Genomic DNA, 18,565 nt, shown 5'->3' on the forward strand with positions numbered 1-18,565 from the left:
ATTCTTAATATTAAGATATATTCCCTATGCAAATCTTTTTTTTAATACCTTTTTCTGCTGTCTGCTCTGAGACCTCCTGGACTAATGAATACTCCAGCTTCCAGTTGTAAGATCCCAAGTTCAGTTGTATATATCTGCGTGTTCTTTTGCCTGCATTAGTGATGCCCATCTCTGGGCTACTAAGCAGGAGAAACAGGATGTTGTCTGAGCTTCTTGTTCTCAACTACAAACAGTTGCAATCAAAATACCAGCTGAATTGCCCATAGGGGCAGATGATTTTAAAGGGTAATCTGTCCTAATATTTCAGTTAGCTTTATTACTGTAGTTGGTGAAGAAGCAGTTCTGCTTTCTGTCTTGTAATCAACATTTATAATCCTCGTGGAAAAACTCCAGGTGTGTATATGGCACTCGGTACTAACAGTTGCTATAAAATGCTACAAATTGATTTAGAAAATTACGTAACACACTTCGAAGCTTTGTGTACTGTGCATTAACAATATTTTTGCTTTGTGTATCTCTTCGCTGAGCCATAATGGTATGTCTTTACCTTCTGTTATTGTTGTTGCACACTAGTTTTTACTAATTCGAGGAGTTTCTGCAGTATCTTTCCAGGATACCATAGGAGAAGAAAGCTTGTGGTTATGTTCTTGAGGAGGTTTTTTGGGGTTTGGGTTTGTTTTTTTTTTTTGTATGTGAAAGCTGGAGAAGAACAGTGTCCTTGTAGGATGTAGATAAAGCAGTATATTTTCCAAAAGCATTTAGTCTCCAAGCATACCAGATAATGCTGTCTAAGTCTAGCTATTATGTTGGCAGCCATAATAAGATATTTCAATAACAGAGTAAGTTCTGTTTCTTCTCTTGAGAGATCATTTTTAGGAAATGTGCAGGCATAACAGTTTTACCAAGAAAGAATAAAACAGGTTTCATGTTTGAGGAGTAATGCAGACACTGTAAAGTCAAAGTCATTATGCAGTGTTGCCAGGGAGCTTTCTTGCTCACACCAGGGTTGGATAGATTGGGATAAATGCAGGATTCTTCAAGATAGAAAGCTTAATCTGACAAAAAAAAAAGGACATTTTTTCCTCAACTAACTGTAGATTAGTTAGAATACAACATCATTGCACTGCTCTGTTGAATACTTATGAATGGTTCGCATTTACATTTTCAGCTGTGATTTGAACCTCCAGCCCAACAGAACAGAGAGCCTTTTAAAAAGGTTTTTCAATGCTAGTATACAAGTGGCTTTCAGATTTGCATCGGAGCATGGATTTAAAACTAAATATTAGCCTTTTAATTCAAGACTATATAGTTTGCACTAAAGTGACCTGTACAGTGATTTAACCCATACTGCTTGCAGCTTTATGGCATTTATGTGTAATTCTCTGCTAACTGAATTATGTTCCTGTACAGATACACATAATTATTTATGTTTAACTGCATACTGCAATTTTGTTAAATTTTTTCAACTTCTTGTATTGAAGTTTAAAATTTCTTTTTAGGCCGTAAATTCTAAACAGTAAATAGGGGCTGTTGTGGCTTCTGATTTTTTGCCGTTCCCATCTATAGTGATCTATGAAGCTGCAAGTTTACTAAGCAAGAGATGTGTTGTTCATTATACAGAAATTTTTAGCATTATCATCGGCTGTTCTTAATTCGGAAGTTAGCTGCTTCTTGAGTGTTAAATAGTTCTGAGCATTTTAACTCAAAAGTTGTAAACTTCTTGTATATCTACCTTCTTTCAGCTCTTTATCCTGAGAATCCTCAATAGCAAGGTCCTTTTTATTCAACGGAACTTGACTTATTAATGTTTCAGAGGCCTGTCTCATTTGAGGATAAAATTGAGGGATATGCTTGAGATCAAGGAGTTTATACCACAGCTAAGAAAACAAAAGCAAAAAGCACTTATCTGATAGCGTGCCAATTCCACAGCGTCACTCTCTTCCCACTGAGCAGTGTGGGTGGCAGTTTGTACCTGTACGGGCCCTGTGAATACACTGCATTTATCTCGATTATGATTGTGCTTGCAAGGCAGGCGTTCTTGCTCTGTTGCTTCATTGTTTAAGCTGTCTTTCGGTAGAATCCCAGTTAATAAATGTACAAAATGCCCCCTTCACTCTTTCTGGGTGTAAAATTTCGGATGCAGCCCTTCTAGAGAGATTGCAATTAGGACTCTAATTGAGCAAAGTTTTGTTGTTATTTGTGTTTGTTTTTTTTTTTTAAATAAACTAACATTTGAAATTCTACAAGATAAGATGCACTTTTAGATATTCCACTGAAGTGCAGTCCATGTGATTCAGAGATCCAGAGTTGATTAGACTTCAAGGTATGTGGTCAAAATGACCGTGGTTAGAAGTAATGGTTTTTCGATATGGGTAGTTTATATTCAGGGTGCTTAACATAGGCCTCGGAGAGTAACTGACTCATCCCTGATGCTAGATCTTGCTTCATACTGTAGAAGAGCAGGAAGAGAAAGCAATACTGTGGGTTTTGTGGGTTTTTTAGTTAATTTCTGCCCCCCTTCACAAGAAAAATGCTTTTGGAGAAAACAAAACACGTAGTTACATTAGCCTTAATGCAGGTGCCAGTAGATGGGGCCACTGATACTGCAGTCTCCACTTCTGAACACGAATTTTTGTCTGCCCTGTGAGAGAAGGAACGGATTCAATCTCTAATTGCCAGTTTCACAGTAATTGACCCAAGGCTTTTCCTTATTATATTTCACCTATTTAGAAATACCCAGTCTTAGTATTCTTCCCCATGAAGAAACCTTTTGTGGTCTGTGAGGGAATAACAACAGTGTGCTCTAAGACTTTAATTTTCCCCCAGATATGTTCAGTTTACAGAGATGAAATTACTAGCTCTCAGCAGACAGGTACTTGTTCAGACCAGAGTAAAACTTTATACTATTTGTCTTAAAAGAGATGCCATACAGAAATCCCCTCAATTAAAATAGAACCCCTCAATTCAGTCAAAGTCCTTTTTTTTGTTTAGCTTTTGTATGTGTGTGTGAAGTAATGAGATTTTCACTTCTTCTCTGAGAGTTAATGGCTAATGCTTAATAACATTGTAGTAATTTGCTGTGGCTAGTCATCCTTGACTATGTGTTCCAACAAGCTTGAAAAATGTAAATACTGCTTCGGTTATTGATTAACAAGACAGAATAAAAACTGTTAAATAGGTAATCGGGATACCTGCAATGTTTCACCAGGAGTTCTCTCTATCATCAGAAGGCTGCTTAGCTGTGCCTGTTTCAGAAAGTACGTTCTGATGCTTCTAATCCACAATTTAAAAACATAATTATCCCTCTTTCTGTGAGTGGATATTAAAGATCTTGGAAATGTGCTCTTGTGACATAGCAGTAGAAAGGAGAGGGGAGGCAGTCGTCTACGCCTTGTTTTGGGTTTTTTGTCATGATGCTTTTTCCAGTTTTACTTTGTACCAGGGTAGGCTTTATGTCAACTGTGGGTTTTTTAGATTTTTTTTTGGCAGCATCTTTTTTTTTTCCTTTTCCTTTTCCCTAGCAGTAGGGAAAACCTTAATCCTTCATAAAGTTTAAACTCAAGATCCATTTTTCCCTTACAGGCAATTTCTCACTTGAAGCATGCAAATGTAGGATGTTTCTCTCCACTTAAAACAGTAGGCTTCTTCCACAGTTCATCTGCTTGCGGTATTAACTTCCGTTCTGAAAATAAACGAAAGATACTTTCTTCAGCTTGTTAAGTGATATTATGAGGCCTCAGAGCAGTTGGTTTCGCTGCATTTAAAGGCGATACATGCACATTTATGCAAAGCAGCTGTGTTATATTCTGTGTCCTGTTACACAATGCACAAACCAGGTTTAAGGGCATTTATCCCATTTTTACAACCAGATAGTCTTTGATGAAAAGAAACAAACTAAGGAAAACACAAATTGACTTCCAAAATTCCCTAAGGGAAACATGTGATACTATGAAATGGGTATGCAGGCATGTAATCAAGGAAAGAGAAAAGAAAGTAAGGAAAGTTCTATAGAAAATTCTGAAATATTACCATTTGTGGGAGTACTAGCTGAGTTTTGGGCAAAAGGGTTGCCACATCGCATCTGCTGAGCTTTGTTTTATGTAATAACTACTACATTCATTTAGAAGTTCAGTGCCTTAAAAATAAAGATGCTCTTACCTTCCTGCTTATGTCTGCTGCTACTCAAAAAAAAAAAATGAATTGCAATAACAAATGGAGTTGTCTTGTAAGAATTTTTCATTGTGCATATTGAGGGGGATCTGAATTTTGTTTGTATCTGGTAATTTCTTAAATGTCAAATTCTGTAGTTAAGATGGTGTTCGACATTTCACCTATGGCAGTAGTTTTGAAAGGAAATTAACTGTGAAAGATTCCAATAGGATGTGATAGTATATCTTCTTGTGGTGCTGTTTTAAAATGATATTGCAGTCTGAAGTGTGAGCCCGTAAAATGGCATGCACATAGTTGTGTCAGTATATGCACATTCATTCTTTTCACAAGTAAAATGGTACCCATGCTTGGAGACATAAAGACATTTTTGTCTATAGATTAGTTGTCTGTTTTATCTCCTTTGTTTGCAGGTTGGATTTGCTACCATTTTATGCAAGACTGGTTGCCACACTGCATCCCTGTATGTCTGATGTAGCAGAGGATCTTTGTTCCATGCTGAAAGGGGATTTCAGATTTCATGTAAGTTTTGTTGATTTAGTTTTTTGCATTCAAATTAACCAATCTGATCGTAGTCATCCTTTGGGGAATAAAATAATATTTGATATTATGTTGATGCTAATTCTTAAATTAAGTGAATATTTTTCTGTCATCTGGGCAGATTTGTTCTAGAACACCAAATTTGTACATTTAAAAATAATTTTTTTACAACTTACCATATATATCTGCATATATATTAAAATGAACTGTACAACAGTTACAACAAAAGCTGTGCAAAAATTAGAAACTGTGCTCTGACTGTAAGTGTTAAGTTTTCTGTAAATTAATAACTTGCATTTAAAATGAGAACTGACCTATTCTAACAACATGTTCCCCACTCCAAGGTTACTGTTGTAATATAGTGATTACTATTGTAATGTAGTGCTTAATTCAAATTATTGTTTACAATGTCATCAGCAAAAATTTTCTATTCCTCACAAATGTATTTTTCAGTGTTGTTTCTTTCACTTTATTCTAAATTTTGTAATCGCATTGGTTATGGTGCACAGTGGTGATTCCTTCACTGTTTTCTGAGTTTAATGGCACAGGTTTCAGGGTTGTTGTTTTTATTTTTTTCCTAATTTTGATGTTAAAAATGTGTGTGTATTACTCAGACTTACGTAAGTCTTAACTATCTGAAGTGAACTGTTTGTTCTTGGGAAATGCTATTTCTGTTGAGGAGAAATACAATTTTGTATTTTGTGGATTATGTTTAGACATAGATACAAATTTGTACTTTGTTAGTAAAATTATGCTGTATGTCAGTAGTTTTAAAACAAAAAAGAAAAAAAATCTGCACTTTATTAAACCTGACTTGAAAAAGCTGTTAGTATTTCCTTAGGGACTATACAAGTCTTCCTATTCATATAGACACTACTTATTGATTCTAAAAATACAGAATCTGGAGTATTTAACCACTACTTCACCATGGCAAAGTGAGGGTGACCAGGTTGATGTGTGTCTATAACTGTAGGTTTGTTAGAGTACTTAGTCTTTTTGGGGGGTGAGGGGATGGGGAAAGATATTCAAAAGCTGCTGAAGAAACAAGGTTGTAGAGAGACTTTTAGGAAACTGATAGGTAAAGGTAGAGCATAAGGAACCAAGCAAATATCAAAGACTGCTGAATTCCCAAGTTTATTACGCACATTCGGGTCAAAGTAATTTATAAGAGGTAGGTATTTTTGAGACCCTAAAATCAAATACTTTTTTTAGGTAAGAAAAAAGGACCAGATCAACATTGAAACAAAGAATAAAACTGTGAGATTTATTGGTGAACTTACCAAGTTTAAGATGTTCTCCAAAAACGATACTCTCCACTGTTTAAAGGTTAGTGTTGTGACAGTCCTGTACTACTGTATATGCCTACAATGTATCCCCATCCTACTCCCCTTCATATATTGATTGCTGATGTCATCCATTAATTCATTGCATATGATATTTTAAGCCTGGATGTTTGTTGGTACTGTGTATATACAGTTTTATAGCTGTCCTAGAAGTTAGAATGTTTTAATTTTTGTAATGGTAGGAGCGTATTAAGATAAACTTCCACCTTTGGACATAACCAAATTGCTAATAATTTTCTTTGAAGTATGATAGACATTGCTGCTTATTCATCTGCTATAATTACAAAACTTTCATTATGTTGATTTCAATTAATGTTTTTATAGAGAAAATAACAGTAAGGGGGAGGGGTTAGAGGCAGAAAGCTTTCCAGTGATGCAAGGAGAGGCTTACATGCCATTTTAGCAGGTGCTTTTGTTTGTTGAAGAACAAAACAATTCTTTGGAAAGCATTAATCTCTAGGCGTATCATGTTAATTTGCATGCTGATAAACACTCAAGCTTATCTTTGATGTCAAGTCACAAATTAAAAATGGGTTTTAAAAAATAAAAGTGCCTTTTATAAAAGGTGGTTGAAGACTCACACGAGTTAAGATCACTTCCTGTGGGAATAGTTTCTATTCATTGACTCATTAGGTATTGAAGATGAATTCTTAAAAAATAAAATGTAAAGCTCTATTAGTTTTTAATTATTGCTTAAGTTAAACAATACAATTAAATTAAGATGTACTTTGAGGTTATTGTGTCCTTGTGCAGTATTATTTGGCAGTTTTCCAGCAGGAACTTTAAAACAGGTATGACTAAGTTGGAAGGGGTATGGGAGAGATTGTAGTGTTTGTTTTAATATTGTAGTCTTTTTATGCTTGGCTTAGGAAGCATCCTGTTTTTCAGGTTTCTGGAGCCTAAATTAGGGGTCTAGACTGTTCTTAATACTTTTTTAATGAGATGAATATTTTGAATTTTGTTAACATCTCATCAGTGAAATCAGTTTACCTTTTTTTCTTAAAGAATATGGAACACCACAGTAATGTAAAGTCTGGTAGATATAACTTACTGTTTTCTGCACTTGAAAAAGATGTTTAACATGCTGTGTTTTTATGTAAATGTACACCAGATGCTTCTGTCAGACTTTTCTCATCACCATATTGAAATGGCATGTACTCTGCTGGAAACGTGTGGAAGATTCCTCTTCAGATCACCAGAATCTCACTTAAGAACCAGTGTTCTTTTGGTAAGAGAAAACTCGTTATCTTACTGGGAAGGGTGTCATGCATTGAATTAAACCAATTACTACTTTTATTTTCTGACTTTGTGATGTGGTGTCACCATAACAATGATTGTGACTAATACCTTAATTGTCCGTTACAATGTTTTCGAGCGCTAGTAAGCAAAAACTTTCATTAACTTTTATCTTGAGTGCTCAGAGAGGATGAAGTTCTTGATTCTTTAATAAAAACAGAGACAAGTATGGGAGGACAATGAATCAGTTTTCCTGAAATCTTGCCCCCTCATGGAATGGGGTTGAGATGGACTGGTGTTACATATGTTCAAGTCCTAGGCTACTTTGGCACTCTCAACCTTTGTTTGTAGTCCTGTGGACTTGTATCATCTTGTTATTTATGGCCTGTCCAGTGTTGTCTCAGCTCTGAGATTGCACCTCCTGTGAGAACAGCTTTCTGAAAGTATTCTGGAGAACTTCGGTTGACCTATAAATCTGTTTATGACTTAAAAGAAAAAAAAAATAAATAGTTACATTTCTGAAGCAAAAAAGCTATTGCTTTTGAACTACAAATAATTTGGAGATAGGGCAAAAACAGAGGAGGAGGTTGAAAGAATATAGTAGCTGTACCTGAACATGCCTGAGTTACTATTTGAGGGGAAAAATGGTAGCGAATGGAACTGGAGATTATAAGATATTTCAACTGGAGGTGAAGACAATTGTGAAAGAGGTGGTTTCTGTGCCCTGCATAACAATCTGGGGTTCTGAACTTGAAGAAAAAGTTTATGAAGATACCAGAGGAGGAGGTTTTAGAAATAAGAATTGGTAAATAAGGTAGAAGTGGTATCTGTAAGTCTAGATAAGTACTGGCAAAGGTTTAAAAATAACAAGGAATAGCTTGAGGTCTATTTTAGTGTAGGAATTTGAGCCCTGAATAATATGTTTACTGGTTTGAGAGACAATCCTAAAACTCTCTGTCCAAAGCAAGACACTGAGTCAAACACGGTCAAAGAAGTTCATTAAAGATAGATACTATCAATAGGAAATTGCATTAAATTAAAAGCAGCTTAAGCAGATGCAGACCAACTAATAGATGGTGGTGTTGTATTAGATGTCTGACTAGATGTTTTAATATTCCGTTCAAATCCATGCACTGCAGGAAGAATATAGACATGTATCTGCAGTAAAGACAGTAGTCCCTATGTTTTGGGGAGAAAGTGGACATAGTTTGCCTTCTGGAAGGGAGCGGTTTGAGTGTTTGGCATCTCTTTCTAGAGACACAGCTCTTAAGCTGAATATCACTCTCTGCGCTGTATTTATCTCCTTTCTTATCAACACAGAGGCTTATGCTTGACAGGTCTTTCTCTTGAATCTATGGCTTCCCTTCTCATGCTGTAGAGTTAATGGAGAAACAGTTGTTGCATACTTGGGTATATTGTTGTACAATTTCTTTTCCACAAAATGCTGTTTCTTTCTGAACTTCTTTGAATGTCATAGCATTTATTGTGGTGGTAGTCACAAGAGGAAAGAGATGAGCAAATTAACTGCAAGTTCTTGGCTCATGCTTTTTGTTGCAGTGTACTTTGTATCTTGAAAGGTTTGAATCTCTCAGTTTTCTAAAGGTTTGCCAGCTGATGTGTTTTATTGTTAAATACTTGATTATGGAAAGGAATATATTTTTCCCCTGAAAACACTGTTCCATTATCTTTAAAAGACACTTTAGTCATTGCTACCATTTTTTGTAGTTACTAAAAATTTTAGAAGTCAGGAAAAATTAAATAACTTAACCAGAGCTGCTTTTCATAACTGACTGCTTTTATTCTTATGCAATACAAAAATGGTGATTGTTAGCTGTATTGCTGAAATCTGCTGGATGAGTGCTAAACACGACTTAACTGTGAAGTACAAGACAAACCACAAACACTGTTTCAATAACTAAAGCTTAGGACCTCACAAAGTTTTGGATAAGTAGTCTTTTCTTATGCATTGAGGAACCAGGAGAAGAGAGATGGCAAATAAGTTTGGACTATCTATTGATTAAGATGTACAATAGGCTAAATAGATTTATATTCTACAACTATCTTAATAGCTGCATCTTCTAATGTTGCCCTATAGAAACGGTAGAGATTAATTTTGATTTAAATAGTATACAAATTGGATCATACTCTTATGGTGCCAGTTAGTGTGAGCTGTAGAAAAGATTAGTCCCAAAGCTAGCTAATTACGATCTTGTTGTAAAAATCTAGGTAAATGTAAAGCTGATCTTATCGCTGACTCTTATGGGTAGAATTAAGGCCTGTTGATCTTCCAAATAATTACTGGTCTTAATCTTTACTGCTGACGGTATATTATGTGATAAGATGCCAAACAGGCTGTATGTCTCCTATTAAAGACAATATTACTTTTTCCTGGAGTGGAAGAAAGTCATAGTTAAGAATGAATTTTAAAAGTAATTAAGGGAAAATTAATTATTAAGAAGTAAAGCATTTTAGAAGAGTGTCGCAAACTTAGTAGCACCAAGTGACTTATTCCAGAGAAACGTTTAATGATCACATTCTGGTTTTGTAGATCTACTATCATGTTTTGCAAAGTATTTAAAGATTCTGTTTTTATCAGAGCAATGTTTATTTCTGTTAATCATTCTTCTTGGCAACTCTTTCAAATTTCATGTCCTTTATGTAATTTGAAATATTAATGTAAAACTAACTTGGCTTTAGGATTGGTCTGTTGATAAATGGATTATTTGAATTGGTGCTTTGGAAGGAAGATCAGCATTATCTTGATCTATGTTTCTGTGACGTAAGCATGTTAAAATGTCAAATTCTTGTGTTATGTTGTTGTGGTCTTGTTAAAAGACTTTTTAAAATTTTGGTACTAAAAACCTTCTGATGTGTTTTTGACCCTTTACCTTAGACAGTTGTGTCAAATTGTCTTTTTAAGCTTTAGGGCAAGACAACTTGTATTTATAAACATGTAGAACTTAAGCTACATGGTGGCTCATTTCTTGGGGTGACTCCTTTTATAGAGAAGTTGAAACTGTGCAAGAATGTTGTTTGTACAGACAGAGGCTGTGACAAAGTAATTGTAGTTAGAATGAGCCTGTGTTATTTCACTATAACAACAGTATGCTTCCAAGAAATTTAAAATTTTGATTTTGAACTGTTGGAACAAGTAGCAGAGCGGTGTAGGTAGTAAAGGGAAGGAGGAGCTGAGCAGTTTCAGTATTTTACTACAATATGTTAATTTAAATGTCAGTCATGCTGAACTGCTGTTCTGAATTGGGCTTTTCCTGCTGCTTAGGTTTTACTTGGTGACTTCTTTTTTTTTTTTATTGTTGCTGCTTTGCAAAAATTCTATTTCTTGCAATGCAAATGGGTCTTACAAGGTTGGGGGTGGGGGCCAAGACTACTAGCCAGAGGAGCAACTCCTAATTCTCACCAGATTTTCTTTTGAAATGCACCTGCAATATATGTTATGTGCAGATAGGTTTTGTTGCTCAGCAAGAAAAAAACCAAACCAACCCTTTTACGATTTTAACTTGGACGTTTTAATGTTGTTTGTGATCTCTTTTTATCAAAGGAAAACCAGAAACCTAATCTTCAAATGTGATGCTTTATCTTTGTAGTTCTTCATTTTAGCCTAGTGAAATGAAGACTCAAAGTAGTTAATTAGCTTTAAGTGCTTTAGACTGCAGGTCTTACTTTTTTCTTCTGAAATGTGTCAAAGTTTTTGTTATTGTAGGCAGTGTATTGTTATGGTTTCTCTTTCCTGCCTGTCCATCTGACTTGATGCCTTAAATGAAAAAGGATTGAAACACACACAGTTGCTTAAAATGATGATGACTTTTAACAGAGATTAAGACTAATACCATCCACTTAGAATACATACTTGGGATTGCTCAAAAAACTCATAAATTACAGTAATTCTGAGACTTGGAGTAGTACATATTGTCTGTTCTGGGAGCCTGTTATTTCCAGTATAATGTGCAACTTTTATAACAGGAAAATATACAAATTATATAGTTTTAGGGTTTTTAAAATTTTATTTCTCAGCCCTTCTGCCATTTTCTCTGTTATGCTTTCCTTTGCCCCACTTCATTTTTCAGTTTATAGTAAAACATAATAAATGTCATTAAGGCAGCAAAGATGTATTTTCTTGTGATGCATCTAGAAAAGGTGAAAAATTTACAAAGGTAATATTAACATTTATGATGCAGCAAGGTTTTGGGACTTTCTACTGTAAGTGGTTTTTCCTCATGTAAAACATTTTACGTACTCGATTGTTAAAAGTACTGTGCATCTGTAAATCACCTGTAGGTAAACTTGCTACTACTTGACAGGAATTTCCCATTTGGAAAGGAACAGTCTCGGTTAGGGAATCAAAGGAGAGACCAATTGTGTCATGGAAAAGGTTAAAAATGAAAGGCCTTTAGGGGTGGTGTAAGATTGAGACCTTCCTGGCAATGAATTTATACAATGTAGGAGGAAAATTACGTTATTTGTTGGGTTGCTATGTTACACAAAACTACTCTTCCTCATTGAATTAGCGGCTGAAACTCGAGGTTAAGGAGCTGTTTTGAGTATGTTTACATTTCAGTTGAACTGAACCACTGCTTTGTAAAAGAAACTTTAAATTGAAGTTTAGTGGAATGTCCACCAGCATGAAAAATTGTTCTTTTTCACCAATGATCAAAGAAGATTTAAACTCTTTTCATTAGTTTACTGGACTGCATGAATGTATATACTAACATTTGTGTGGAGTGATAAAACAGTACTTACAACAGTACTTATTTTTGTTTGTCTGTTTGATGCTGTAATTTAACTGTGTAGCCAACCTCTATTAAATAATAAAGTCTAAACCAGTGCTGTTTCTTTTCCTGTTTAACCAACCTTAGAGCGATTTAGAATACATGGGATCATACGATGTGCATAAAAATGTAATGCAACTTACAGAATTACACACACATATACATATAAATACACATACTCATATTAAAAATTATTTTATGATGGAATTAAGCTCATCCTCATCTTTAACTGTAAAAATCAGTAGCTTGGAACAGCTACTTTAGTTCTTGTACAGAATTTTTAAATACAAGAAATTTTTAAAACCCACAAAATAAATCTAAAAGTACATGTCCAAAATGAAGTGTGGAGAAAAGATTGTATTCAGTGAACAAAATTAGGACAATCCTGACAATTAAGCACAGTAATTAGTGTTGATGTAGTAATCTTTTACATGTCTGATTTTTCCTGAAATACTGCTTTATGGCAGGTACTGTTTTTCTTTTCTGCTTGGGTAAACAGCAACAACGGAGCATGTAATAAAAAAAATGCTATTGCCTAAACCACTGAAAAGTCATGTGAAACCATCAATATAAACTCTCTGGAGTTGCATACTGATGTAAAAAGTAGATTGCCACTCTTAGGATGATTCACTATGCTTGTGTCAAGACATCAGTATTTCAGCTACAAAATCGTGTTTTGAACAGAGTTGCTAATAATCTTATTAACCATTTATCTAAACAGTAACATTTAGATTTCAATTTAAACTTTAAATGCTTTCCTGAAACCTTTTTCACAACAGGTGAACCGTTATAAAAATAGGGGTTGTAATGAAAAATGACCTTGGAAATAGCAACACAGAACCACATACATGCTTTGTCCTTTCTTCTTTCTACTCAAGCTTTTAACTTATTTTCTGCAACCTTTCATGTTTCCTTTATCCCAAATGTAACTGTAAAAGCCTTTGGCTTCAAAAATGTAGTAAGTCAATATCTTTAACTGATCATTTGCATTTATTTCCAGGAACAAATGATGAGAAAAAAACAAGCAATGCATCTGGATGCACGCTATGTTACAATGGTAGAAAATGCCTACTACTACTGTAATCCCCCTCCAGCTGAAAAAACTGTGAAGAAAAAACGTCCTCCTTTGCAGGAATATATTCGTAAGCTTCTTTACAAGGATCTCTCCAAGGTCACCACAGAGAAGGTAAATCTTTTTGAAATCTTTAAGACAGATTTTATTGGAAGTGATACAGTGCTAACTTTTGAAGGGCCTGGGAAGGGTTGTAATTTTTTTAATTGCAAGGAAGAGGAATCATGTTTGTATCACTGACTGTTAAGATAGTTTAATTTCTTTTATTGTAACACATGGAAGCTCCAGTCATGGACCTGCATTCTCCACAGCATTAAGTGCTGAACAAATATTGAATAAAATGAGATTCTTTGTGCTAAGTATCTTGTGTTCAGAGTAAGAGAAGAAGACTAAATACAGACTGTAAGAGCAAGGAGATTATGGAACATATTTGGACAGCTTGATTAGTAGCTGGAGGACAGCAGTTGGATTACATATATAAAGTTTTCCGTAGCTACTGCAGATCTGGAGGATGCTTGAAAAAGTGAATGAAGTTGCTTGCACATGCTTACAGGGATTTCATTCCAACTGTGAGAGACAGGGGATGACAGTGAGTATCTTGATACTGCCTGCTAAAATGTTAAGCTTGTTTTAAAATTTGGTTTAGGTCCTGAGACAGATGCGTAAGCTGCCTTGGCAGGATGCGGAAGTAAAAGACTATGTTATATGCTGTATGATCAACATCTGGAATGTGAAATACAATAGTATCCACTGTGTAGCCAACCTCTTAGCAGGTTTGGTCCTTTACCAGGAAGATGTCGGAATTCATGTTGTGGATGGAGTACTAGAGGATATTCGACTGGGAATGGAGGTAAACCACCAACATTCTTATTAAGCTATACTCACCTATTTGTGTTGAAAGGAAAACGGTAAAATAGTCTTGCTTATAGAAAGGAATCCTTGGATTCTGGATTTTTGTCTGATGACTTTTCTACCTCAGTTGTTTGCTTTATGTAGGTTTATTTAAATTGAAAAAACAACACCCCTCGCAAAACCCCAACAAACTGCTAAGATTACTAGGACAGTTGTTTTGCCCCCATTATCGTAGTAAGAGCGTACAATTTATTCTTTCACAGCATAGTCAGATTCACGCAACTTCAAGTAACTTTGGAGACTAGTCCATCTTTTGGTAGATGGTATAATTACAAGAATAATTGGGCAATGAAAAATCATCATAGGTTTAAGATAAAGTGTATGCTAAATGTATTTGAGCTTTATAATAACTACTAGTTGACTAACTTTCATAACTACTTTTTAATGTTTAATTTTGTGTAATGTATGTAGCCATAAATAACCATCTTTTATTGTAATGAATTCTATCACATTTTTATACTGCTTTTTTTCTTAAAGAAAAAAAAAAAGAACTCCAACAAACCTTTTACAAAGATTCTATTGTGTTTGCATGATAAAGTGAATTTTTTGTTCTTTTTTGATAAAGGTTAACCAGCCAAAGTTTAACCAACGGCGGATCAGCAGTGCCAAGTTTTTGGGGGAGCTTTACAATTATCGAATGGTGGAATCAGCTGTAATATTTCGAACTCTATATTCTTTCACATCATTTGGTGTGAACCCTGATGGTAGTCCTAGTCCACTGGACCCTCCAGAGCATCTTTTCAGAATCAGACTAGTTTGTACTATCCTTGATACCTGTGGGCAGTATTTTGACAGAGGATCCAGCAAACGAAAACTTGATTGCTTCCTTGTATATTTTCAGGTATTCTCAACTAAATTTTATATAGTTCTGTAGATTTCTTGAACAAGCTAACGTAAGTCAGTCTGTTATATATTTCTCTTATTGTTCTCTAGCACTGTAATTTTTAGAACGCTGTCTATCTGATAACAGTTTTATTTTAAAGTGGCGTCTATGTTCAGTTACATGTAGATGTTACTGTTCCGACAAACTTGCAGAACACTGGGGTAGCAGTTGTTGCACTGAAATGTTTAGATTCCCCCCTTCAGGGGGTCTCAGCAAGTGGAAAAATAGGCTGACAGAAACCTTGTGAATTCCAGCAAAGGTAGGTATCAAGTCTTCCAGTTGGGAATAGCTCCATGCAACAATACCACCTGGCACTGACTACCTAGAAAGCAGCTTTGCAGGAATAGAACTGTGACTCCTGGACTGTATGAGCATGACATTAAGTTTGCACCATTAAGGTGATGAAGGCCAACAGCATACTATGTTGTCAAGGGTGTAGCCAGCGGATTGAGCAAAGTAGTATGGTTTTGTGTGGGTGTTGTGGGTTTTTTTTGTTTGTTTTTCCCTTCGCTTCTGCTTGGCATTTGTGAGCCCACATCTGGAGTACAGTTTCCAGTTCAGGGCTTCCTGGGAGATGAGAGGAGACACATCAGCAGGCTGAGTCCAGTGGAGGGTCACCAAAATGATCAGGAGGCTCTCAGTGCTCACATTGTGGGTTTGCTGAGCTTGGAGAAGAGAATGCTAATTAGGTTGCTGTCCTCAGCTAATAGTGTTTGTAGAGAAGGAGTCAAGTACTGCTCAGGCATGCACGGTGAAAGGGTGAGAAGTAATGGTCACAAGTTGCAGCAGGGAAAGTTCTGACCCAGTAGATGTAACAGAGAGGGGAAAGGATTTCATAACGGGAGTGTTTAAACACTGGAATGGGTTCCTCAGAAAATGGGGAATTCTGGTCCTTGGAGTTCATGCTAAAACTCTTTGGACTTAATTCCTTTTTCTTTCTACTTATATCTTTAAATTATACTAAAACAAGGATATTAAGAAATAAAAATTAAGGTGATAACGACTTATTTCAGACCTTCAGGATGCATATCCTTCATCTGTATATGAGATGTAAAATGATGTTTTGAAGTACAGTATGGTCCTGTTTTTAAATCCAAAATAAACTTGTTGGTGAAAAAGTTCTTTTATTTTTGTTACACCTCCAATTTCAACAAGCGTTCCTTTTGACCATGTCACCTTTTAAGTAAAGAATCTGTTGCTCATACTTCATTTTCAGATGCAATTTTTGCAACACCTTTGTTCCCAGATTCTACTGTTACATTCACTTAAGAGCAGCATTTATTTTTTACAATTTTATTGAGGGCTATGCGTTAATTTGTTATAAAGCAAATTGGTTAGTCACTTCATGCTAGCTGCAGTCTTAAAACTTTTTGAGATGCTTCCTCCCTTTTCCCCATAATGTGCCTTTGGAGGAATTCATTTTCTTGGAAATATATGGAGGAAGGAATTGAAAGCTGCCCGATTGTTAAGTGCTCATCTTTCATAGAAAGAATCTACCCTTAGAAGGCGCTTTCTTTTTCAGTGCTTTTTTGCTCAGTCTTCATACTTCTGACAATTGTTATGATAAAAGGAGCATATTCTTAATGTTTGTGATATCCAATCAAACAGTGTTTAGTGATACCAAAATATCTAGTAGTTGTATGAAATAGGATGTGAAATCTTTTGCTTTTTGTACCATACAAACATGGCTAGGCGTTACAATCTTCTTAAGTTAAATAGTTCATGAATGTCAGTGTGCATATAATTTATTTGAATATTTTGTATTCTAGCGATACGTTTGGTGGAAAAAAAGTCTGGATGTTTGGACAAAAGACCACCCATTTCCTATAGACATAGACTATATGATCAGTGATACACTGGAACTGCTGAGACCAAAGATAAAGCTCTGTAATTCTCTGGAGGAAGCTATCAGACAGGTGCAAGACTTGGAACGAGAATTCTTAATAAAATTAGGTAAGAAGATGTGCAAGGGAAATGAGGTCTTTTTGACAATTCCTATATTTCTTAAAATTATCTTTTGTATGATGATAACAGATAACTATTGTTATTCTCATGATATGATCTTTTTATTCTCATAATAAAAATATTTTTGTAACTTGTTTGCATTTTTCTGATCACCATAGAGATCATATAGAATCTCCATAACTCTGTTAATACAGTCGCATTTGGAGAGGGGGTATGTGTATGTGTGTGTATATATATATTAGTATCTGGAGTAGTATTGTGCAAATGAATGATGAAGAAAACCATGAATTTCATCACAAAAATTTAGGAAGCACGCTGTACTACAAAAAGCAAGGAGTATCTCCACGCTCAATTACTGCAGCCTGTTGGAAACTAGCTTGATCATTTTGGTAAATCAGTTGCTTGCAACTCTGTGTTCCTTCCCCAGTTCTGGATTTGACTAAAGTGGCTGTGTCAAAGTAAGCATTACTGTAAGACTACAGTAAAAGAATATATTTTCTTTTAAAACTGTCAGATATTTTGAGTCATACACTTCGTTTGGAATAATTTTGAATGGGCTTTGTGTTTCAGTAGGAAGGAGGATCATAGAATCATAGAAGGGTTTGATTGGAGGGGCCCACAAACATCATCTAGTCATCTCGTTCCAATCCCCCTGCCATGGGCAGGGACACCTTCCACTAGATCAGGTTGCTCAAAGCCTCATCCAACCTATGGATGACTTCCTTTTCATGAATTGGAACTTTGTTTGGATTATTAAAGGGTTTTTTTCTTAAAATGTGTCTGTTGGCTAGGTTATGTGCTAGCTTGTAGTTCCTGCTAAGATTACAGTGTTGTATATTTATAAATCTTGCTGTGTTAAAAATCAGTTAATTTCAGGAGAAAAAAGTTGGGCTTGCAGCACAGGACAGTTGACAAAATACTGGTTAGTGTGTATCTAAAACTACTATCATCATATTAACTTTAAACCTTTTGTACATATCAGTTCTTACTAATTATTGGCTACTACTGTGCTCCTTTCTCGTTAAATGGAGTTGTTTTGTAATCTTCTGTTTTTATTTGAAGACAACCTTGTTCCTTTAAAGCTTTTATATGTAAATTTTACACTTTATAAATGTTAATTAGAGCCTTAATAGCACTTCATCTAATTAGATAAGTTCAATTTTTAAGAATAATCTTTTAATCCAGTGGGATGAGTATGTGTAATTACCAGGTAAAACGTTCTAACTTCTGTTTTAGGAGGAATTAATCTTTTTAATATGCTATTCGTTTAATTGACATGCCTTAAAACTACCTATGCAGTAACTGAAATGCCGATAAAAATTCCTTATGGTATCATCTAAATTACTAGCTTTTATGGTCTCAAAATGGTAACAAAGAAGTAATTTACAACTAGCTACAGAAAGTGTAATATTCTTTTGAAAGATAGTCAGCACTTCCTTCCTACAAATCATAAGAACTTCTCTGAATCACCACCACTATAGCAGTTGGATTCAGGGTAGGTAAGGGGGACATTTGTGGTCACTGAATGTGAGCAAGTGTTGGAGAACATTTTATAGTGTTTGTTTTGGCACAAGCAAAGCCCATCAACAGTACAGCCTCTACTATAGGGGGCTGTGTTGTGTGTGTCCCGTCGTGTGTCGCCCCCCCCCCCCCCCCACGG

At 35.3% G+C, this 18,565-nt stretch overlaps 1 protein-coding gene across 1 annotated transcript in view; it reads left to right on the forward strand.

Moving 5' to 3' along the window:
- Window positions 1–18,565, forward strand: part of UPF2 (UPF2 regulator of nonsense transcripts homolog (yeast)) — a 52,891-nt gene that overhangs the window by 19,354 nt on the left and 14,972 nt on the right. The window contains exons 8-14 of the mRNA XM_009707014.1: window positions 4,581–4,689; window positions 5,920–6,033; window positions 7,162–7,278; window positions 13,074–13,259; window positions 13,792–13,995; window positions 14,623–14,898; window positions 16,710–16,893. Of these exons, the coding sequence (XP_009705316.1) occupies window positions 4,581–4,689; window positions 5,920–6,033; window positions 7,162–7,278; window positions 13,074–13,259; window positions 13,792–13,995; window positions 14,623–14,898; window positions 16,710–16,893 (1,190 nt within the window). The remainder of the gene's footprint in view (window positions 1–4,580; window positions 4,690–5,919; window positions 6,034–7,161; window positions 7,279–13,073; window positions 13,260–13,791; window positions 13,996–14,622; window positions 14,899–16,709; window positions 16,894–18,565) is intronic.

This window comes from Cariama cristata, unplaced genomic scaffold (assembly GCF_000690535.1).
Source record: "Cariama cristata isolate BGI_N322 unplaced genomic scaffold, ASM69053v1 scaffold9019, whole genome shotgun sequence".
Lineage (NCBI taxonomy): Eukaryota > Metazoa > Chordata > Aves > Cariamiformes > Cariamidae > Cariama > Cariama cristata.